Raw genomic sequence first — 24,569 nt, 5'->3', positions numbered from 1 at the left:
AAACTCCAACAGACCTGCAGCTGAGGGACCTGACTGTTAGAAGGAAAACTAACAAACAGAAAGGAATAGCATCAACATCAACAAAAAGGACATCCACACTAAAACCCCATCTGTAGGTCACCAATATCAAAGACCAAAGGTAGATAAACCCACAAAGATGGGGAGAAACCAGAGCAGAAAAGGTGAAAATTCTAAAAATCAGAGCACCTCTTCTCCTCCAAAGGATCACAGCTCCTCGCCAGCAACAGAACAAAGCTGGATGGAGAATGACTTTGACAAGTTGACAGAAGTTGGCTTCAGAAGGTCGGTAATAAGAAACTTCTTTGAGCTAAAGGAGCATGTTCAAATCCATCGCAAGGAAGCTAAAAACCTTGAAAAAAGGTTAGACGAATGGCTAACTAGAATAAACAGTGTAGAGAAGAGCTTAAATGACGTGACGGAGCTGAAAACCATGGCATGAGAACTCTGTGATGCATGCACAAGCTTCAATAGCTGATTCAATCAAGTGGAAGAAAGGGTATCGGTGATTGAAGATCAAATTAATGAAATAAAGTGAGAAGACAAGGTTAGAGAAAAAAGAGTAAAAAGAAACAAACAAAGCCTCAAAGAAATATGGGACTATGTGAAAAGACCAAATATGTGTTTGATTGGTGTACCCGAAAGTGATGAGGAGAATGGAAACAAGTTGGAAAACACTCTTCAGGATATTATCCAGGAGAACTTCCCCAACCTAGCAAGGTAGGCCAACATTCAAATTCAGTAAGTACAGAGAACACTACAAAGATACTCCTCAACAAGAGCAACCCCAGCACACATAATTGTCAGATTCACCAAGGTTGAAATGAAGGAAAAGATGTTAAGGGCAGCCAGAGAGAAAGGTCGAGTTACCCATAAAGGGAGGCCCATCAGACTAACAGCAGATCTCTCGGCAGAAACCCTACAAGCCAGAAGAGACTGGGGGCCAATATTCAACATTGTTAAAGAAAAGAATTTTCAACACAGAATTTCCTATCCAGCCAAACTAAGCTTCATAAGTGAAGGAGAAATAAAATCCTTTACAGACAAGCAAATGTTGAGAGATTTTTGTCAGCACCAGGCCTGCCTTACAAGATCCTGAAGGAAGCACTAAACATGGAAAGAAAACAACCGATACCAGCCACTGCAAAAACATGCCAAATTGTAAAGACCATTAATGTTATGAAGAAACTGCATCAATTAACAGGCAAAATAACCAGCTAATATCATAATGACAGGATCAAATTCACACATAACAATAGTAACCTTCAATGTAAATGGGCTAAATGCCCCAATTAAAAGACACAGACTGGCAAATTGGATAAAGAGTCAAGACCCATCAGTGTGCTGTATTCAGGAGACCCATCTCACATGCAAAGATGCACATAGGCTCAAAATAAAGGGATGGGGGAAGATCTACCAAGCAAATGGAATGCAAAAAAAAAGCAGGGGTTGCAATCCTGGTCTCTGATAAAACAGACTTTAAACCAACAAAGATCAAAAGAGACAAAGAAGGCCATTACATAATGGTAAAGGGATCAATTCAACAAGAAGAGCTAATGATCCTAAATATATATGCACCCAATACAGGAGCACCCAGAATCTTAAAGCAAGTCCTTAGAGACCTACAAAGAGATTTAGACTCCCACACAATAATAATGGGAGACTCTAACACCCCACTGTCAATATTAGACAGATCAACGAGACAGAAGATTAACAAGGATATTGAACTCAGCTCAGCACCAAGCAGACTTAATAGACATCTACAGAACTCTCCACTCCAAATCAACAGAATATACATTCTTCTCAGCACCACTTCGCACTGTCTATTAAGCTCTGCACCAAGCAGACTTAATAGACATCTATAGAACTGTGCACCCCAAGTCAACAGAATATATATTCTTCTCAGCACCACCTCGTACTTATTCTAAAATTGACCACATAATTGGAAGTAAAGCATTCCTCATCAAATGTAAAAGAACTGAAATCACAACAAACTGTCTCTCAGACCACAATGCAATCAAATTAGAACTCAGGATTAAGAAACTCACTCAGAACTGCTCAGCTACATGGAAACTGAACAACCTGCTTCTGAATGACTACTGGGTAAATAACGAAATGAAGGCAGAAATAAAGATGTTCTTTGAAACCAATAAGAACAAAGACACAACGTATCAGAATCTCTGAAACACATTTAAAGCAGTGTGTAGAGGGAAATTTATAGCACTAAATGCCGACAAGAGAAAGCAGGAAAGATCTAAAATCGACACCCTAACATCACAATTAAAAGAACTAGAGAAGCAAGAGCAAACAAATTCAAAAGCTAGCAGAAGGCAAGAAATAACTAAGATCAGAGCGGAACTGAAAGAGATAGAGACACAAAAAACCCTTCAGAACATCAGTGAATCTAGGAACTGGTTTTTTGAAAAGATCAACAAAATTGATAGACCACTAGCAAGACTAATAAAGAAGAAAAGAGAGAAGAATCAAATAGACACAATAAAAAATGACAAAGGGGATATCACCAACGATCCCAAAGAAATACAACCTACCATCAGAGAATACTATAAACACCTCTATGCAAATAAACTAGAAAATCTAGAAGAAATGGATACATTCCTGGACACATACACCCTCCCAAGACTAAACCAGGAAGAAGCTGAATCTCTGAATAGACCAATAACAGGCTCTGAAATTGAGGCAATAATTAATAGCGTACCAACCAAAAAACGTCCAGGACCAGATGGATTCACAGCCAAATTCTACCAGAGGTAAAAAGAGGAGCTGGGACCATTGCTTCTCAAACTATTCCAAACAGGGAATCCTCCCAAATTCATTTTATGAGGCCAACATCATCCTGATACCAGAGCCTGGCAGAGACACAACAAAAAAAGAGAATTTTAGACCAACATTACTGATGAACATCAATGCGAAAATCCTCAATAAAATATTAGCAAACCGAATCCAGCAACAGCACATCAAAAACCTTATCCATCATGATCAAGTCGGCTTTATCCTTGGGATGCAAGGCTGGTTCAACATACGCAAATCAAATAAGTTAATCCATCACATAAACAGAACCAATGAAAAAAACCACATGATTATCTCAACAGATGCAGAAAAGGCCTTTGACAAAATTCAACAGCCCTTCATGCTAAAAACTCTCAATAAACTAAGTATTGATGGAACATATCTCAAAATAGTAAGAGCTATTTATGACAAACCCACAGCCAATATCATACTGAATAGGCAAAAATGGGAAGCACTCCCTTTGAAAACCCGCACAAGACGAGGATGCCCTCTCTCACCACTCCTATTGAACACAGTGTTAGAAGTTCTGGCCAGGTCAATCAGGCAAGAGAAAGAAATGAAGGGTATTCAATTAAGAAATCAGGAAGTCAAATTGTTCCTGTTTGCAGATGATATGATTGTATATTTAGAAAACCCCATCGTCTCAGCCCAAAATCTCAAGCTGATAAGCAACTTCAGCAAAGTGTCAGGATACAAAATCAATGTGCAAAAATCACAAGCATTCCTATACACCATTAACAGACAAACAGAGCCAAATCATGAGTGAACTCCCATTCACAATTGCTACAAAGAGAATAAAATACCTAGGAATCCAACTTACAAGGGATGTGAAGGAACTCTTCAAGGAGAACTACAAACTACTGCTCAAGGAAATAAAAGAGGACACAAACAAATGGAAGAATATTCCATGCTCATGGATAGGAAAAATCAATATCGTGAAAATGGCCATACTGCCTAAAGTAATTTATAGATTCAATGCCATCCCCATCAAGCTACCAATGACTTTCTTCACAGAATTGGAAAAAACTAAAGTTCATATGGAACCAAAAAAGAGTCTGCATTGCCAAGACAATCCTAAGCAAAAAGAACAAAGCTGGAGGCATCACACTACCTGACTTCAAACTACACTACAAGGCTACAGTAACAAAAACAGCTTGGTACTGGTACCAAAACACAGATATAGACCAATGGAACAGAACAGAGCCCTCAGAAATAACACCACACATCTACAACCATCTGATCTTTGACAAACCTGACAAAAACAAGAAATGTGAAAAGGATTCCCTATTTAATAAATGGTGCTGGGAAAACTGGCTAGCCATATGTAGAAAGCTGAAACTGGATCCCTTCCTTACACCTTATACAGAAATTAATTCAAGATGGATTAAAGACTTAAATGTTAGACCTAAAACCATAAAAAAATCTAGAAGAAAACCTAGGCAATACCATTCAGGACACAGGCATGGGCAAGGACTTCATGTCTAAAACACCAAAAACAATGGCAACAAAAGCCAAAATAGGCAAATGGGATCTAATTAAACTAAAGAGCTTCTGCACAGCAAAAGAAACTACCATCAGAGTGAACAGGCAACCTACAGAATGGGAGAAAATTTTTGCAATCTACCCATCCGACAAAGGGCTAATATCCAGAATCTATAAAGAACTCAAAAAAATTTACAAGAAAAAAACAACCCCATCAAAAAGTGGGCAAACGATATGAACAGACACTTCTCAAAAGAAGACATCTACGCAGCCAATAGACACACGAAAAAAATACTCATCATCACTGGTCATCAAAGAAATGCAAATCAAAACCAAAATGAGATATCATCTCATGCCAGTTACAATGGCAATCATTAAAAAGTCAGGAAAAAACAGATGCTGGAGAGGATGTGGAGAAATAGGAATGCTTTTACACTGTTGGTGGGAGTGTAAATTAGCTCAACCATTGTGGAAGACGGTGTGGCGATTCCTCAAGGATCTAGAACTAGAATTACCATTTGAGCCAGCAATCCCATTACTGGGTATATACCCAAAGGATTAGGAATCATGCTACTATAAAGACAAATGCACACATGTTTATTGCAGCACTATTCACAATAGTAAAGACTTGGAACCAACCCAAATGTCCATCAGTGATAGACTGGATTAAGAAAATGTGGCACATATACACCGTGGAATACTATGCAGCCATAAAAAAGGATGAATTCATGTCCTTTGTAGGGACATGGATGAAGCTGGAAACCATCATTCTCAGCAAACTATCACAAGGACAGAAAACAAAACACATGTTCTCACTCATAGATGGGAATCAAACAATGAGATCACTTGGACACAGGGCAGGGAACATCACACACTGGGGCCTGTCAGGGGGTGGGGGTGCTGGGGGAGGGATAGCATTAGGAGAAATACCAAATGTAAATGATGAGTAGATGGGTGCAGCAAACCAACATGGCACATGTGTACCTATGTATCAAACCTGCACATTGTGCACATGTACCCTAGAACTTAAAGTATAAAAAATAATAATAATGATCTATGTAGAAATCAGAAACCACAATTCAATAAGCATAAAAAGCTTTAAAGAGAGTGAATTTATTACCAAAAAATATGAAATGTTATTTCAGAGAACATTTGAAGACATATCACTTCATAGACTGACCTTCCTTAATGAAACTCTCACCTAGAAACTACTCCTGGAATATTTGAGTCAATTTTAGATACATCAACATCTGACAGCTATAGAAAAAAATCAGGTTATTTCTGAAAGCAACAAAAGAGACAATTAGAATAGAGAAAGACATAAGCTTTCCCTGTGATAATTACATATAAATAACGCACTGATAAAACCAATAAATGAATGGATAAAAGCCTGTCCTCCCAAGAATATAAGCTTCATTAGTACATACAGACCATGTCTATCTTGTTTACAACTTTCATAAAGTTGTAGGGTCAAAATTAAGCAAGAGTTATAAAATAGTCAAAAGTACAGAAAGAACAATTCTTGTAACCCAATAACCTAACACAACAGCAGTTACATAGTTAGCACTCAATGAACAGTTGGGGAGAAAACAAAAAAATATATATATTCTTTTTCTGAGCTCCTATAATGAATGCTTCAAAATTTTGTTACTTACGAGAAAATTCCCAACTGATAAAAATAATAACAAAAAAATTAAAATTCTTAGGATGAACTAGCAGATGGAAGGAACATATATTCTTTTTAATTAATTAATAGTAACTCAATATTGAAACACTTGCCAATGACCAGCACCAACTGTCTTCTTTCCTCTTCTTTATTCCAAAGACAAAAATGAACATTTGTCTTTCAAGTTAGATACACAGCACACTCTCTTTAGTTGCACCTAAGCAATAAAATCGGCATTGCTTGCCAATAAAAATATAAAAGTAATTCAAAATTTTAAAGAATTGCCTTTAATACGTTTTTAAAGATTAGATGCTTTACACTGATTAATACCATGAGATTCGAGGCGTTATAAACACAGCTTCTAAATTTATGTAAGTCACATGAACAAAGTTATTCAAATTCTAGATAGGTAGCAATCCATTTTCAGTCCAACCAGGTAAAGCTATCCTTAGACAGCAGACCTCAGGTTTTTCTTCTTTAGGACAAAGCTTCTATTTAAGAAAATGTGGCAAATATACACCATGGAATACTATGCAGCCATAAAAAAGGATGAGTTCATGTCGTTTGCAGGGACTTGGATGAAGCTGGAAACCACCATTCTCAGCAAACTATCACAAGGACAGAAAACCAAACACCGCATGTTCTCACTCATAGGTGGGAATTGAACAATGAGCTCACTTGGACACAGGGCAGGGAACCATCACACACTGGGGCCTGTCAGGGCGTGGGGAGCTGGGAGAGGGATAGCATCAGGAGAAATACGTAATGTAAATGACGAGTTGATGGGTGCAGCAAACCAGCATGGCCTATGTATACCTATGTATCAAACCTGCATGTTGTGCACACGTACCCTAGAACTTAAAGTATAATAAAAATAAAATAAAATAAAAATAAATTCAAATAAATAAACAAAAATACAGAAATTGCTGGGCACAGTGGCTCAGGCCTGTAATCCCAGCACTTTGGGAGACCAAGGTGGGCAAAGCACAAGATCAGGAGTTCAAGACCAGCCTGGCCAACATGGTGAAACCCCATGCTGTCACTACTAAAAATACAGAAATTAGCCGGGTGTGGTCGCACGTGCCTATAGTCCCAGCTACTCAGGAGGCTGAGGCAGGAGAATTGCTTGAACCCGGGAGGCGGAGGTTGCAGTGAGCCAGGATAGCACCACTGCACCATAGCCTGGGTGACAGAGCGAGACTCCATCTCAAAAAATAAATAAATAAAATGAAATTCAAAAAATACAAATACAAATACAAAAATTAGCCAGGTGTGGTGGCATGCACCTGTAGTCCCAGCTACTCGGGAGGCTGAGACAGAAGAATTGCTTGAACCCGGGAGGCGGAGGTTGCAGTGAGCCAAGATTGCGCCACTGCACTGCAGCCTGGGCGACAGAGCGAGACTTAATAAAAAAAAAAAAAAAAGTGGAAGCAGAAGGTGGAAGATGAGTGTCTGAGTGATTTGATGTGAGAAGGACTTGCCCAGCTGTTGCTAGCTTTGAAGATGAAAGGGGACCATAAGCCAAGGAGTATGGTGCTTCTGGAAGTTGGGAAGAAAAGGAAAAAGATTCTCCCTAGCACCTCTAGAAAGAAACATAGCCCTGCCAACACATTGATTTTAGCCCAGTGAGACCCAAATCAGACTTCTGACTTCCAGAATTATAAGGTAATAAATTTGGGTTGTTTTGAACTACTGAGTTTATGGTAATTTGCTAAGACAATCATAGAGAACTAATAGCAGCCACAAGCCAAATAAATTGCTAAAGTATAGCTTATTCAGTCTCAGATTGAATGGTTGTTGCATTGGGAAAAGTTGCACAGAAATGGATAAGGATTGGTTTCGGCCTGGTTTACAGGAATATTGTTTAAGCAGTCTAAGCTGCCATGGTGATCATTAGAAGTGGTCATAGAAACAGCAGTCTTAAATTTCTCATTGACTTTTCACACTGAATTGTGATAATAACTTTCATGCACTGTAGAAATTGATTTCAGTTAGTGGAGAAATTGGAAAATATAGACTTGTTTATTTCATTGAAAAATGAATGGAAAAACAAAGACATTTAACTTTTACTAAAACTCTGAGAGCACAAAGCCTGCTCTCAGCTTTCTTTAAGTCCTGCAATTTAGAGACATTCTGGATTAGGCCAAAAAAAAAAAAAAAAGAAGTGCTTTAATGCCCATGTATATCAGAGAGGCCTCTCTTTTTAAAACTTGTCCTTCATAAAATAAGTTAGATGAAATCCCATTAACATTATCTAGAAAGATAAAGAGCAAAATCCATTCTCCAGGGATGAGAACCTGTGATTCCAAACAGTTTAGCCATTTTAAAGCTAAAGCTATGGTGTGGTGAACTGGTAAGTATAAAGGACTTCTCTTGCTTAAAAAGCTTTGAAAATGCTATGAGATTTTCTTTCCTTTTCCACCGACCTTTAAGAGTCTGTAAAATGGAAGACTGACAGATGACTGTGGCTGTTAAGAGGTATACTCTTCCAGTGATGCATTTGTGCAGCTTCCATTAACACTTAGGGGAATTACATGCAACTATCAGTGGGAGAATATATCCCTAATACTCTATTTTAATTTTTTTCAATTAACAGTTATGTTTAGTCAATCCCCAGCAGGGTTTGTTAGTGAGATTGCTGGATTCCTAATGCAAGTTTCTTTTTAGTTAGCCAAGCTAATGCTGATGACCTGTTATTACTTGATGATGCATTGTTAGATATATCCAATACCTACCTAAATGGATTTGTGAATTAAATCTTGTCTGGGAAGGTTTGCCCATTCAACCTAGGGATTAGAAATTATATTGACCCAAGAAGCAAGACTTGCTATATTTAGTCTGGATCAGTGCCAAAAATTCACAGCCAGACCAAGGATTTAGCAGGCCCTGACATCACTTTTACTCCAGCATCTTATAAAACATAAAGATTAGCAATTACGCTACATCATTTGAAAGATACAATTCTTAGGTTTCAATTATTTTAAATTTTGTTTGGAGCCTTATTTTCAAATCAATGCTATTCAGTGCTCAAAGGGAAAAGAAGAAACTAGAAGGGGAAACAATCAGCCTTTACCAAGGACCAACTGATATTTTTATTCCCATTCTGCGATGAGGAAACTAATACACAAACAAGCTAATTATGTAAATTAAAGAAAGGTACAATTGAGTTGGTAGCAGGATCAACATTCTGCCCATACCTATCTGAATCCAGGTCCCACATACTTGTCTTTTGATTATTAATCCTATCTTGATATGAGAGAAAAGGGCTATGTTTCACTTCAGTTGGAAAAGTAAAGAAGTGAGACAATTATAATAATGGAATAGGTTCAGAACCTCCCAAGGAAAGCCAAATAGCTTTTGACTCAAGCTTCTATCCCTTTTTTAGACATTTTCCTCCTCTCCTCTCTTGCCTTTCCTTCCTAATAAAAGCACTGTTGAAATTAAACATTAAAACTCCAGGAAGAAAAAATCTCCAGGAGGGCACAGATTGCCATTTATCTTTGTATCTCCAGTGCGTCGTACAATACCTGGCCCAGAATAGGTGCTTGTCACTGGCTCATCATAGGAAAGAAAGAATTAATAAACCAGTGAATCAATGAAGATTGTTCTATTTATAACGCTCTTTGGAACTGCTGTTTCACTTTCAAATATAAGAAAGTATTATGTTATTATTTTAAACAAGCTTCGAATATGTTAAATGTTTCAAATTTCTGACTTCTGTTAAGAAAGACATGAACATGGAATTATTTTTCTCTCTCACTATACACAGATATAACCATACATATATATTTAGTCATATATTTTTATTACACCTCCAAAAATGATTTGAAACAGTTTAAATTCAGTAACATTCTCAGAAAGAGCCTTTAAAAATTCCATTTATTTATTTATTTTTTTTTTATTTTTTATTTTTTTGAGATGGAGTCTTGGTCTGTCACCCAGGCCGGAGTGCAATGGCATGATCTCAGCTCACTGCAACCTCAGCCTCCTGGCTTCAAGCAATTCTCCCGCCTCAGCCTCCAAAGCAGCTGGGATTACAAGTGCGTGACACCCTGCCCAGCTAATTTTGTATTTTTAGTTCAGTTGGAGTTTCACCATGTCGGTCAGGCTGGTCTCAAACTCCTGACCTCAGGTGATCCACCCACTTTGGCCTCCCAAAGTGCTGGGATTACAGGCGTAAGCCACCATGCCTGTCCAAAATTCCACTAATTTAAAATAAGGAAGGCCAGACGTGGTGGCTTACGCCTGTAATCCCAGCACTTTAGAAGGCCAAGGTGGCCGGATCACATGAAGTCAGGAGTTAAAGACCATCCTGACCAACATGGCGAAACCCCATCCCTACTAAAAATACAAAAAAATTAGCCAGGTGTGGTGGTGGGCGCCTGTAAGCCTAGCTATTCAGAAGGCTGAGGCAGGAGAATTGCTTGAGACCGGGAGGCAGAGTTTGCAGTGAGCCGAGATCAGCCACTGCACTCCAGCCTGGGTAACAGATCGAGACTCTGTCTCAAAAAATAAATAAAATAAAGACACCTTTAAAATGATAGTATTCATAGACCTCTCTAAAATGTAGGTACCTCTTAGACAGGATTTATAAATTGCCCAACTGTAATAGAGAATAATTTCAAAACTTGGGTAAATGTGGATGATGTTACCATTAACAAGAATTTTTTTCCATAGTTCATATTTTAAATTGGGCTGCATTTGAAGTAGTGGTTTTATCTGTATCCACACAACCCCAAAGAGCAGTCAAAATTTTCCAAAAGTAATACAGAATGATGCTCTGAGAGTTCTTCTCAAAATGTACACCTAATATTTCCCATATTAGGCTTTTCTCTAGAAGAAAGTATAGTATCTTAAGTGTCTTTCTAGCAAAAAGAAGACAAATTTCAAATTTCTTCTTATATAGCATTCCATGAAATGCCTTGTTTCCAGGTGAAAAAAAAGAATTCTAAGGAATTGTAATAAAATTTGTTTTGTTTCAGTAAAAAGACCGTTCCTAGAACTTTATTTTTTATCAAGTATGTGACATTTTCTGTGAAAGACTTCAGTTCATATTCTTGAGAAACAGAGAATTTTTAAAAATAATACCACCTTTGTAGAATGTATTGGTATAATGAAAATGTCAATACACATAGGTCATACATGAGGTATGCTTGGATTGATTATGTGTTCTAATAGCCTGAAATCTAAATGAAGAGGTTTTTTTAATAAGAAGCTAATAGGACTATAGAGATCTTTGTATGACATAAAACACACAGAGAGGTGTGTTGCAATGTGAATAAGACTAATTGATCATCTTATTGGAGAAACACTTATCTTGAGATGAAAAATGGCCACACTGTTGTTTGACATTTGGATTGTCGATGGCTTGACCACAAGAATTCTTGGTCAAACACTCCAGAGACAAGAATACTTCAAGAGATCAGTTGCTTGCCAAAGGTCACCAATGGAATAATAGTTCTTTTTTCTTCACAGTCTTAAGAAAGTCATCTGACTCTACTTATATCCTAGTGAAGAGGAAATAAAATGATAGCCAAAAGTCATCCTTTTATTAAAAATAACATCATTCAATGTTACAACCCATATGACAGGACAAACCAAAATTTCCTCATAATAAAGTCCCTAAACAGCATACTTAGGCCTATAACCTATACATTGCTCATGTGATATATAGCAAAAGTAAAATATTGCATTATTTTTTAGCAAACATAAGCTAAGAAAACACCCAAGTTGAATCAGTATTTATCTAGCTTGAAAATGATCCAAATGAGTAGAATTCTCAAAATATGTTTAGAATCCATATTTGTTTTTAAATTTTCATAGAAAAAGAGAGTGTAGGTAGGCTTAAAAGGATTTTTAAAAAGAAACAAAGAAAGAGACTCAATCCTCTCCTCTCTACCACGGAGTTAAGGTTTTCAGATAGGAGAGTTGGTGAATGCTCTTAGTCATTTCACGCACCTTTACTAATTTTAAAATTTCCTGTCCCCCTGAAGCGGCTCACATTAAGAACTGTAAATTAAAATAAAGAAGTGTCTAATTTAAAATAAAGGAATATATAAAATGGTGATATTAATAAGTCTCTCTAAAATATAGGTTGTCTTGAACAGGACTTATAGATTGTCCAACTGTAATGAAACAGAAATTCAAAAACTTCAGAAGATATAGATGATGTTACCATTAGGAAGAAATTCATTTTGAAAAACAGTAGTTCATATATAATTTTTAAATAGTTGTACATTTTTTAAAAATTGTCTGGGATTTTAATGCCACATTACCAAATACCTCACAACTGAATTATTTAAAAAGGTGTTAGTAACAGTGCTAAGATGTGCTGGTGGACATGAGGCACTCCCAAACCTTGGACTTCTCACTTTGTGCCAAGGAAAGGTTTTCACAAAACCACCCATTTTAACTAGTGCATTGCCTCTCCAAAGTGTGCAACAACATCTAGGATCATCTCTGGGAAAGTTAAGATTTCTCTATTACCTCCCCACCCAGTAGGGAGACTTGAAAGCAAAAAGAAGTCAAAACAATGCAACAGGAAGCCTGCATTGTGTGCAGGGGAAGGGAGAGAGGCAGCTCCATTTCCCTTTACCTTGGTAAGAGTTGGCTGTACATGAGCTTCAGTGCCACCTTCTTAACTCAACCCTCCTCTCACACAACAGATACCCACTCCTTCCTTGGCCATCTTGGTCACTCTAGCAACAAAGGGCTCTCTAAGAACTATATCCCCAATTCACTCTACCCCCAGGGATTGTTCTGAGGATTATCTGCTGGTGTTTGGTGAGTAACAAAATTGACCACCAAACTTTTTTCTGCCCACAGCAATGTGAAATAAATTTTGGGTCTCTTAGGCATGCACAACCTTATCTCCTTGATTAATGACTTATTTGTCAGTAAGCTCTGAAAAATACAGTACAGTTTGGATAAAGAAAGGTTGACCTAATAACTGAATTACTGTGAGATCCAGATTCTCACTAGTACTTTATCCATGGTGTCTAGGCCATCTCTTACAACTTGGATTGCATGGATGAACCTCAACAATATTTCACCTGTTCTTTTCAATCAGGAATCTGTATTTTTAAATCCCAGAGGAAAATGCATGGATCTCTAAAATACTCTTTTCCAAGTGGTTAGCAGTGCTATCAATTCAGTAAAATTAGCTTATTAATAAGATTATTTTGCAGATCAAAGTGTTATTTGCAGCCAAAGATTACCAAAATCCCATAGATTCTTATGATCCATACATAAAACATAGCTATTCCATTCCAGAAATACCCCCAAGCTGGACAAGCAATTACCTTTGGAGCTGAAAGATTACTTGAGACCAAAGTGTCATGAAGTACCAAGCTGAACTGCTGGTCTACAGTAAGATGGTAGCATCTAATCTTCTGTCTGAATTCGTTGATAGGTTATATCTTAACCAAATCACTCAAAGGTTTGAACAGTTTTACCATTATCACCTCTGAATCATAAACTTTCAGCTAAAATGGTGAACCAGAGCTCCCAGAAGGCACCCTGTTCACCAAGTGTTTCTGACTAATCTTAGAAAGAAGTCCATGTCAATAATTCTAAAACTCTTTCTCTATCTCCTTCTCTTGTCCTCTACTTTTTGGGGTTTATAATAGTCACGCTACTTAATAATTAAGTTATCAACAATGGACATTTCACTAGGAATGAAGATGTGTTTAAATTCGTTTCATATTAGATTGTCGGGCAGCAGAATCAGCTGAACATTTTGAACCTATCATTTCCTAGTTATGTGATCCTGGGAAAATTATTTAACTTCTTTGTTGTTGTTGTTTGTTTGTTTTTTGTTTTTTTCATTAATGCAATGTAACTAATAATCCCTGCCTCACCAGGTAGACTGTAAGGATTAAGTGACATATAAAGTAACTAGAATGTTATAGGCACATAAGAGATCTTAAATATTTTAAACAAATTTTGAGTTTATTTATTTAAAAAACTAGTTATGGATGTGTTTTTCTTTTGACAGAAATACATTTACTGTTAAATTATCTTTATTCACAATTTTAAAAGCAGAATAATCAAGCTTGTTTAAGATTTCCATTACTCAAAGTATCTATACAAATACAGTATTACCTTGTTTCTACTTTTGAGTTAACTTACTTTTTTTAATTTATATAATCACATAGTCTTTATCATATTCATTTTGTGCATTCAAAATTTTCATAGAGTGATGTATGATAATTATCTTTTTCCATTATTGGATATGTAATTTGTTTCCAATTCTTCAACACTATCATCAATAATATTGGATGGGAGGAGAAACTTTGTGCACAGGAGCTTTTTTTAACTTGTCAATTGTTAATTTCTTAGGATACAGTTCCAGAACTGAAATTACTAGATCAAAGGATGTGAAGACATTTTTATGGTTCTGATCTGTTTTGTTGACTTGAAGTGCATGGAAAGAAGAAACTACTGTAAGAAAGGATAGTCAGAGGTCTCAATTTGTGGACTTGGAAGGTTGGGAAAAGAATATTTCAAAAAGAAAAAAAAATCCTTAAAAAAATCAGAATCAGGCCGGGCACGGTGGCTCACGCCTGTAATCCTAGCATTTTGGGAGGCCAAGGTGGGTGAATCACGAGGTGAGGAACTCAAGACCAGCCTGGCCAAGATGGTGAAACCCTGTCTCTACTAAAAATACAAAAATTAGCCAGGTGTGGTGGCGCATGCCTGTAATCCCAGCTACTCGGGAGGCTGAGGCAGAAGAATCGCTTGAACTCGGGAGGTGGAGATTGCAGTGAGCTGAGATCCTGCCACTGCACTCCAGCCTGGGCGACAGAGCAAGACCCCACCTCAAAAAAAAAAAATTAGAATCAAGTAAGAGTTCAATATGAATAAAAGGCAATGGAAAATTCACCTGGCTAAAGCTGGGTGCAGTGGCTCGCACCTGAAATTCAGCAACATGGGAGGCCGAGGCAGCTTGAGCCCAGGAGTTTGAGACCAGCCTGGGCAACATAGCAAGACACCATCTCCACAAAGTGCTTTAAAAATTAGCCAGTGTGGTGGCATGTGACTATAGTCCCAGCTACGAGGGAGGATCCCTGGAGCCCAGGAGTTGGAGGCTGTAGTGAGCTATGACCATGACTCTGCACTACAACCTGGGTGACACAATGAGATCCCATCTTAAAAAATAACTTCACTTTGAAGTAAAAGATTTATTTTGGCAGTAGTGAGAAATCTGGCTAGACAGATTGAGAAGATTCTTACAAGAAGGGGCCCTTGAGAGTGAAATAAAATAAATTAAGCTTGCTATAGTATGCCTAGAGTCCAGGACAGTAGCAAAATTGAGAGAAGATGGCTTATGACGAATCACTGGCAGTGGGATTGAGGCTGAATTGGATGAGGACATGAAGTTGTGGAAAATAGCTATAATTAAAACTTCACATGTGATGTTAAAGAAGAGGAAAATGGAGGCCGGGCGTGGTGGCTCATGCCTGTAGTCCCAGCACTTTGGGAGGCCAAGGTGGGCGGATCACTTAAGGAAAGGAGTTTGAGACCAGCCTGGCCAACACAGTGAAACCCCATCTCTACTAAAAATCTAAAAATTAGCCGGGCATGGTGGTGCATGCCTGTAATCCCAGCTATTCAGGAGGCTGAGGCAAGAGAATCACTTGAACCTGGGAGGCGGAGGTTGCAGTGAGCCAAGATTGTGCCATTGCAGTCCAGCCGTGTGACAGAGTGAGACTCCATCTCAAAAAACAAACAAAAAAGAAAATGAAGAGGAAAATGAAAAGCAAATACAGACTGTTGAGAGAAAAATAAAAGAACTTAAAAAGAAGCAGTGTAAGAGAGTGAAGAAAAGTATAGTACCCCACAGTTCACACCTGAGTGACTAGAAGTGAGGAGAAATAGTTGTCACTCAAGTGACAGCAGTCGGGCAATTTTGGGAAGGGCACCAAGTTTATTGGAGGGGTGAAATGGGCAGGAGATGCTGATTTTGAGTTGAGAGTAGGATATTCAGGTGAAAAGGCCAAATATAGCCTGTTGGAAGGCTTTACATTCTTCAGGACTTTAGTGGTTTAAGTTGGATACATGCAAAACAAGTTTATATTGCAGAACAGGGCATTTTTACTAGAAAATGGGGAAGATACAGTGGAGTTTCTGAGAAGACCTCATTAGCCAAGGCCTTGGACCAAAGTAGCAAGTGATCCTGGCTTATCAGCCATGGCCTCCCAGGATTGAGCTAGTGTCAGAATTTCATCAGAAATCATATCCCATTGCTATGGTCTCAATGTTTGTGCCCCTGTCCTCCCCGCCACCAAATTCCTATGTTGAAACCTCATCTCCAATGTAAAAGTATTAAAAGGTAGGGCCACTGGGAGGCGATTAAACCGTGAGGGCAAGGCCCATGTGAATGGGATTAATCCCTTTTAAAAGAGGCCTGAGGAAACTTCTTTGCCACTTCCACCATGTGATGACATAGCTGGAAGGAAGGCATCACCTATGAGGAAGAGGACTCTTACCAGTCACCAGTCTGCCAGTTCCTTGATCTTGAACTTCCCAGGCTTCAGGACTGTGAGCATTAAGTTTCTGTTGTTTATAAGCCACCCAGTTTATGGCACTTTTGGTCTAGCAGCTGGAATGGACTAAGATACCCATTCTGTAGTTCTACCATCATATATGGTCAAATATAATTGTGGTGGCTGGGAACTGTGGCTCACACCTGTAATCCCAGCACTTTGGGAGGCTGAGGCGGGCGGATCACAAGGTCAGGAAATCGAGACCATCCTGGCTAACATGGTGAAACCCTGTCTGTATTAAAAATACAAAAATTAGCTGGGCATGGTGGCGGGCGCCTGTAATACCAGCTACTCGGGAGGCTGAGGCAGGACAATCACTTGAATCTGGGAGGCGGAGGTTGCAGTGAGCCAAGATTGCACCACTGCACTCCAGCCTGGGCGACAGAGCAAGACTCTGTTAAAAAAAAAAAAAAAAAAAAAGCATGAGGACAAGAAGGATTGAAATTTAGAATTATTTAAGGTAGATGCAAAACTAGCAATACTATTATAAGCTCAACTCATTTTATTTGGGGGCCAATGACATATAATTCATAAATAATTAATTTTTTACTTTAGAAGGTACCTGTGTCGAAAGACTCCTCTAGGCCAGGCACAGTAGCTCACATCAGTAATCCCAGCATTTTGGGAGGCCAAGGCAGGAGGATTGCTTGAGCCAAGGAGTTCAAGACCAGTCTAGGCAACATAGTGAGACCTCATCTCTATTAACTCAGGAGGCTGAGGCAAGAGAATTGCTTAAGCCCGGGAAGCAAAGGTTGCAGTGAACCGAGACTGCACCACTGCACTCCATCCTGGGTGACAGAGCGAGATTCCGTCTCCGAAAAAAAAAAAAATTAAAAATTAGCCATGCATGGTGGTGCAAACCTGTGGTCCCAGGTACTCAGGAGGCTGAGGTGGTAGGATCACATGAGCTCAGGAGTTTGAGACTTCAGTGAGCTATGAACACACCACTGCACTCCAACCTGGGTAACAGAGCAAGACCTTGTCTCTAAAAAATAAAACATAAATAAAATATTTTAAAGACTCCTCTAAAATATATCTGAGAAACTCTGAAACTTGAAAAATCTTCTCCTTAAGAGGAGGATGAATAGATTTTAAGACACCACCCAATAATGAAAATTTGGCAGGCCTCCCACCTGCAAAAACTTACAGATAGACTCGTGTCCACACCAGACAGTCAGAATTCTGGATTCATCTTTTAACTACAGAAAATTCCACAAGAAGAATATAATAATCTCCTGGGTCACCTCAAACCACTGAACACATACCCAGTATTCTAAATATAATCCTTTGCATTTTTCCTTAGAGGAATACTAATGACATGTGTGGACCATATGTTGCAGTCTAATATCTCTGCAATCAGCAAGGAATTTCCTTGGATTTTTTATAGGATCCCTGAGGAACCAGAAGTAGACAGCAGGAAAATTCAGTTTGACGTAACCCTCTTAGATTGAATTAAATATAGTTGTATCTGTAATGGTATCAGGATCTGCTAGAAAATTTGGAGTGTACAAAGTATTCCTGAATTTGTATGATTTATCTATTTTTAATTGTTACTTGTAAATTCCTGGGAAAATATTTTATTAAAATAAGACAATTCACGAATCATAAATAAGACCATTGGTTTGAGTAAGGCCATAGTTAGTCACCTCAAAAAAGGCTCACGCCACCTTAGAAATGAATAGAGAACACAACAGAATAACTCATACACTGTGCAACTGCTCATGGCCCAAGGATCCCCTGGCACAATTAAGCGGCTAAGCATTCTCAGTTTGCAGAAGGCTCTAGAAATTGCTATTGGTGAGTCACTCTAAAGCCCTGTATCAAAATCAAGCTAGGAGAGTGTTAGATACATCCATCTCCCAGGAGTTTTCAACCACAGGTCTCCAGGGCCTTCTGAGTACAAAAGATGCTCTGGCCCAGGGTCTCCTGCTTTCTTAAAATCCACAAAGCTAGAGTGAGGAGAGAAGGAGGGAAGAGATGGAGAGGGAGAGCATGGAGAATCACTCTCTTGCTCATTACCAGAGGTTATTTTGATTCTTTTAAATTGATAGAAGTACTGAATTACATATTTTTCCTTTTCTGTAATTTCAGTGAATATGTTCACTGCAATTAAATACGATTTTGCAGTCCATTACCTTGTAATGGATGTAGCCTTTGGGTATTTTTGAAAACTAAAATTAAAAGAAAAATGAGCAAGTGAACGTGTTGATTAATGCATCTATGAGGATCTTACACCAGCTTTTAAACATACTAATAAACATTTTAAAGCAAAATAGAACATGGAAATAAGTATACTGTATATTTGTTTTTATTCTATTTTCTTTTCTTTCTTTCTTTCTTTAGACACGGTCTCCCTCTATTGCCCATACTGGAGTGCTGTGAGGCAATCACAGTGCACTGCAGCCTCAGCCTCCTGGGCTCAAGGGATCCTCCTGCCACTGCCTCCTGAGTAGGGATTACAGGCACACACCACCACACCTGGCTAATTTTCTAATATTTTGTAGAGACAGGGTCTCACTTTGTTGACCAGGCTGGTTTTGAACTCCTGGGCTCAAGCCATCCTCCTGCATCAGCCTCCCAGAGTGCTGGGATTACATAATAGGCATGAGCCATCACACCAAACCTATATCATATTTGTAATGACAAACCTGTTTTTCAAAACAACCACCAATGAATTAATATTGTTCAATACATTCTGAAGACAGAGACAGTAAGTCACGAGGAGACCACATTGCTATTGTACACTGTAACTTGGTAGAGGCAGCAGCCACTAAAACTGCTGCCCAGTCAGATAACAGTGATTATCATGAAATTTGTCAAGAGTTTCAAAGCTGTACCCAATTTCCTTAAAAGAAGAATCATATTATCTATACTTTTTAGGCAAGGGTGTGTTCTGAGGTCTGTAACTTCCTTCAAAGGCTGTTTCTTCCTGATTCAAGCTGCCTTTAGGGCAAGGAAAGGCTGATAAAGCTTGCTTTTGGGTCTATCACTCCCATTTGGGGCCACTTTAAAGTCTCCCTCCATACCTCAGTCCACCCCCATGTTTCTCCTGTTTCTGAGCTAACTTGAAATTAAAATTGGAGCTAAAGGTGGGTGTGGTTGCCAGCCTCCCAGATGGCCCCTAGTGATCCTCAATCCTAGATCTTCAGGTCCTTGTCCAGATGCTTCCACACTAAATCAGAGCTGACCTGTGTGACTGCTAGAACATTCCAAAGTGATAGGATACAAGTTCAGAGGCTAGGTCATAAAGGCATTGCAACATTTACCTTGGGTTTTTAGATTGCTTGTTTTGAAGGAAGCCAGTAGCCATGTTGCAAGGATACTCAAGCAGCCCCACAGAGAGACTCAAATGGAGAGAACTGACCTGCCAGCCATAAGTGAACCACGTTGGAAGTGAATCCTTTAGGCCCAGTCAAATTGCAGCCCAGCTGACATTTGGCTGTAACCTTCTGAAAGATCCTAAGCCAGAATCACCCAGCGAAGCCACTCCAGAATTCTTGACCCACAGAACCTGTGAAGTTTAACAAATGCTTCCTGTTGGTTTAAGCCACTAAGTTTGGGGATAATTTGTACATGGAAATGGAAAACTAATATAGTAGGTTAATATATAACCCCTTTTGAGGAGTATGTATACTTTAACCAGAGTCTTTACTAAAACAAAACCAAAAAATGGTGAAATGACTGGTAGAGTGTGGGTGAGTGGGAAAGGGCCCCACTGGCAGTCTGTCCCTCCATCACCAGGCAGCCCTTCCCTTCTTTCTACTGTGGGGACATAAACTGCAGTGCTTTTGGTGTCAGGTGACATTTTATCACTGAGACCTCAACAGAGAAATTATTATTATTATTATTATTCTTGAGACGGAGTTTCATTCTTGTTGCCCAGGCTGGAGTGCAATGGCCTGATCTCGGCTCACGGCAACCTCCACCTTCTGGGTTCAAAGGATTTTTCTGCCTCAGCCTCCCAAGTAGCTGGGATTACAGGCGCCCTCCACCACGCCCACCTAATTTTGTATTTTTAGTAGAGACAGGGTTTCACCATGTTGTTCAGGCTGGTCTCAAACACCTGACCTCAGGTGATCCACCTGCCTCAGCCTCCCAAAGTGCTGGGATTACAGGCGTGAGCCACTGCACCCAGCTGAGAGATTCTTAATTATAACCTGATGTTCTCCCCTCCTCCTGGCTTCAAGAAACCCAGAGAGCTATTAGGAACACAAAAGTTCTGATGACTGTAGCTTCAATCCTGGCTGTACATTCAGCCATCAGGCCACATCTCTGTGCCTCATTTTTCTCATTTAGGAGATGACATATTTTTAAATGTACATTATTTCACTTCTTTTGATTGTAAAATGTAACATACATGCAGAAGAGTACACTAAACTTTGTATACAGTTTTAAAAGCAGCTAGGTTAAGACAGAACACTGCTAATTAGAACCTAGAGCTGCCTTAATCTACTACTGACTGGACAGTATTGGTAGGCCTGTACAGAGAGGCTGTTAGTGGCCGGAAGAGTTTCAGAAAAAGAAGAGACAGAGACAGACTTTCTTGCTTCATCATTGTAACCCAAGCATGGGATGGAGTACCTTCTAGCAGGACCAAAGTGGGCAAACAGACAAGTCTTTTTAAAAAATCTCTTCAGTAATTACAATATGCAAAATGAGCATAATACCCAACACAGCAAAAGTGAATATGGTAGAGAAGCTAGAGCTAGAAAGATGAATATGTTATAGCTCCTGCCCTGGAGGAGACAGACATGGATACAGGTAATTGCAATAAACAGCAATTGTTCTATAATAAAGATGTATGCAAAGTGCAATGTGGAGCACAGAAGGGTTTGGAAACAGAAGGAATTAAAATTAATCCAACCATGAAACTAAGCCAGAAGCAATTAGTATTGGGATCTTTGTCATCACTCAGTCCAAAATTCCCACTTTGAGCTGAGAAGGAAAGTTCTTAGGAACCAAAAGAGATGGAGGGGGAAAAAAATGACTTCACTTCTCCATTGCCAGAGTCTCTGAAGCAACTAGCAGCCAATTACCAGTGGAAGTTGTGGAGTTCCCTTCTCCAGAAATCTTATGATCGACATTGTAGCCCTACGTTTTCAATGCATTGCCAAATTTGTTAAAGCAACTGGATGCTTGCCAGCCTGCCGCTTCATTTTGTGCTGTGTGGACACAGTCCTGAGCATGTGAAGTGCCAATAAAGCACTTAATATTATTTTTGGACTTATCCAATCTTCCTTTCTACTGAGTTTGTAAGTTCCTTGAGGGCAGTGCATCACACTGTGTTCTGAGTGGCAAACATTGGACCCACTAAAGGTAGCTTAAAAAGGAAAAATGATTAACTTTAGTTATCTCTAGGAGGGCTAGGAAACTAGGTTCGGAGGGTACTCCACACGCAGGAGGCAACAGCAACACCTGGAATGTAATTCTGGCACAGGCGCCAGGGCAGGTATCACCATCACGGGCAGGGGAATCAGCTGTTCCTTTTCCCACAGAAAAAGTGTCAGGTCATTAGAGGGACAGAAAATGAATACTGGGCAAGCCAAAACAATGGCAGCTATGTAATAGATCCTCCAAAGGATTTAAATAATTTCAGCCAAATGAAGATACCTAATACCATTAGAAAAAGAATATATCTGACAGTCAGGCGCAGTGGCTTACACCTGTAATTCTAGCATTTGGGGAGTCTGAAGCAGGCGTATTGCTTGATTCCAAGAGTTGGAGACCAGCCTGGGCAACATGGCAAAACCCCATCTCTACAAAAAATTAGCTGGGTGTGGTGGTGCGCGCCTATAGTCCCAGCTACTCAGGAAGGAGGCTGAGATGAGAGGATCACCTGCACCCTGGGAGGTTAAGACTGCAGTGAGCCAAGATCACGCCATTCCACTCCAGCCTGGGCGACAGAGTGAGACCCTATCTGGAAAAAAAAAAAAAAATCTGTTTTAAGTCCTCTCAGGCATACCCTGAGTGATCAAGTTGCTAGTGAAATAAGCCAACTTCTAAATAAAACTAATGGAAGGACTAGCATTTTCTTAGTATGGTTACCTAACCCTTACTAACCTTCTTGAGGCTTAATTAGACTTGTGTTTGTATGTATGTTACACAGACCACTATCAAATTTTATAAATCTTGCTACAACAAAAATTAAAGAATATTTTAGTGTTGCTCCCTAGAAAACTGCAAAGCTTACTAAAAATATGCATCCTTTAAAAAGTGTGCCTATATCTTTATAAACTTGCTTTTAACATTTCTTTAATTTTGTATTATAAGTATAGAAAAATGATAGAATAGTTTTCCACATTTCTTGGATTCTCCATTTTACTTAAGCTAAAGGTATACTTTTCTTATTACTTTGCTAATTGTGAATTCCACTTTTATCAACACAATTCAGAACTTGTTTCCAACTGGTAGGATGAAAATTGAACATATGTGACACTCAAATGCTCAATTCCCTGTTGAAGAAATGAATGATAGACCTTATCTATCATTTATTTGACTCATGTGTACACCCATGTATATCACAGACATTTTTATTTAATTATTCAAGAATTGGCACATGAGAAGCATTATCTAATTCCTCTGGGACCTTCCACTGGCAAAAATAAATGCAATGACTGTGGCTACCAGATGAATTTTGCCCTTTTTCTTATATTTGAAAGTAATGACTTTATTATTTCTGAATTTAATTATTTAAATTTTAAGCAAAACAGAAAATCACTACAAAGAAAAAAATGTCAACAAAATCTTACTATGTAGAAGAAACCGACCCCTTTCCTCAGCTGCCGCCAAGGTGCTCGGTCCTTCCGAGGAAGCTAAGGCCGCTTTGGGGTGAGGCCCTCACTTCATCCTGCGACTAGCACCGCGTCCGGCAGCGCCTGCCCTACACTCGCCCGCGCCATGGCCTCCGTCTCCAAGCTCGCCTGCATCTACTCGGCCCTCATTCTGCACGACGATGAATTGACAGTCACGGAGGATAAGATCAATGCCCTCATTAAAGCAGCCGGTGTAAATGTTGAACCTTTTTGGCCTGGCTTGTTTGCAAAGGCCCTGGCCAACGTCAACATTGGGAGCCTCATCTGCAATGTAGGGGCTGGTGGACCTGCTCCAGCAGCTGGTGCTGCACCAGCAGGACGTCCTGCCCCCTCCACTGCTGCTGCTCCAGCTGAGGAGAAGAAAGTGGAAGCAAAGAAAGAAGAATCCGAGGAGTCTGATGATGACATGGGCCTTGGTCTTTTTGACTAAACCTCCTTTATAACGTGTTCAATAAAAAGCTGAACTTAAAAAAAAAAAAGAAGTAACCATCATTAATATTAGGTGAACATCTTTCTTGACAGCTCTATGTAGACACTCAGATATTAGGAGTGATAGGTGCATAAATAAGTTGGTACATAGAAATAATTTTATAAAACTGGATACATATCATGCATGCTATTTTTAAATAAAAATATTAAATTTACATTTACTTAGACGTAATAAGAGAGAGAAACCAGATGAAACTAACAGATAACTGTTTCTTCTTCACTAAGAGAGCCTTCTAGAAGTATGGGAGAAAAATATTTACAAGTTTGGATTTTTTAGCAATCCAAATGTGTTGTTGAACTTTATTAAAGTGTTCCTAAAATTAAAAATATAACAAATAAATCAGTTGGGCATGGTGGCACACACCTGTAGTCCCAGCTACTGGGGAGGCTGGGGCAGGAGGATGGCTTGAGCCCAGAAGCTAGAGGCTATAGTTAGTTATCTATAATTGTGCCTGTGAATAGCCACTGTACTCCAGCCTAGGCAACATAGTGAGACTCTGTCTCTAATTTAAAAAAAAAAAAGTAAATAAATAAATAAACAAGCAACTCTAATACTACATAATCTTAATTGAGAAAGCTTTAAGGTAAGTCTATTCATCTTGAGTTCCAAATGATAATTATGTTTTATAACTAAAATTGGAAGGAGGCAGAAATAGAACATCTGAAACCTTTAGTCTTTATTTACATATGAATTGCAGCTAGCTTACCTTTGTCATTGTGACACATGTTGAATTAGGGACAGGTATA

The 24,569-nt window shown here is 39.0% G+C and overlaps 1 protein-coding gene across 1 annotated transcript; it reads left to right on the top strand.

Annotated features, from left to right (window-relative positions):
- The first annotated feature begins 23,293 nt into the window (after window positions 1-23,293).
- LOC739939 (large ribosomal subunit protein P1-like) lies at window positions 23,294-23,815 on the top strand. The gene has a single exon (XM_054678833.2). The coding sequence runs from the start codon at window positions 23,419-23,421 to the stop codon at window positions 23,761-23,763; it is 345 nt and encodes a 114-aa protein (XP_054534808.1). The 5' UTR covers window positions 23,294-23,418; the 3' UTR covers window positions 23,764-23,815.
- The last annotated feature ends 754 nt before the right edge of the window (window positions 23,816-24,569 follow it).

The sequence above is a fragment of the Pan troglodytes genome, chromosome 13 (genome assembly GCF_028858775.2).
Source record: "Pan troglodytes isolate AG18354 chromosome 13, NHGRI_mPanTro3-v2.0_pri, whole genome shotgun sequence".
NCBI classification, from domain to species: domain Eukaryota; kingdom Metazoa; phylum Chordata; class Mammalia; order Primates; family Hominidae; genus Pan; species Pan troglodytes.
Note: the sequence above shows the minus strand (reverse complement) of the source record. Positions and strands in the feature narration are given on the sequence as shown.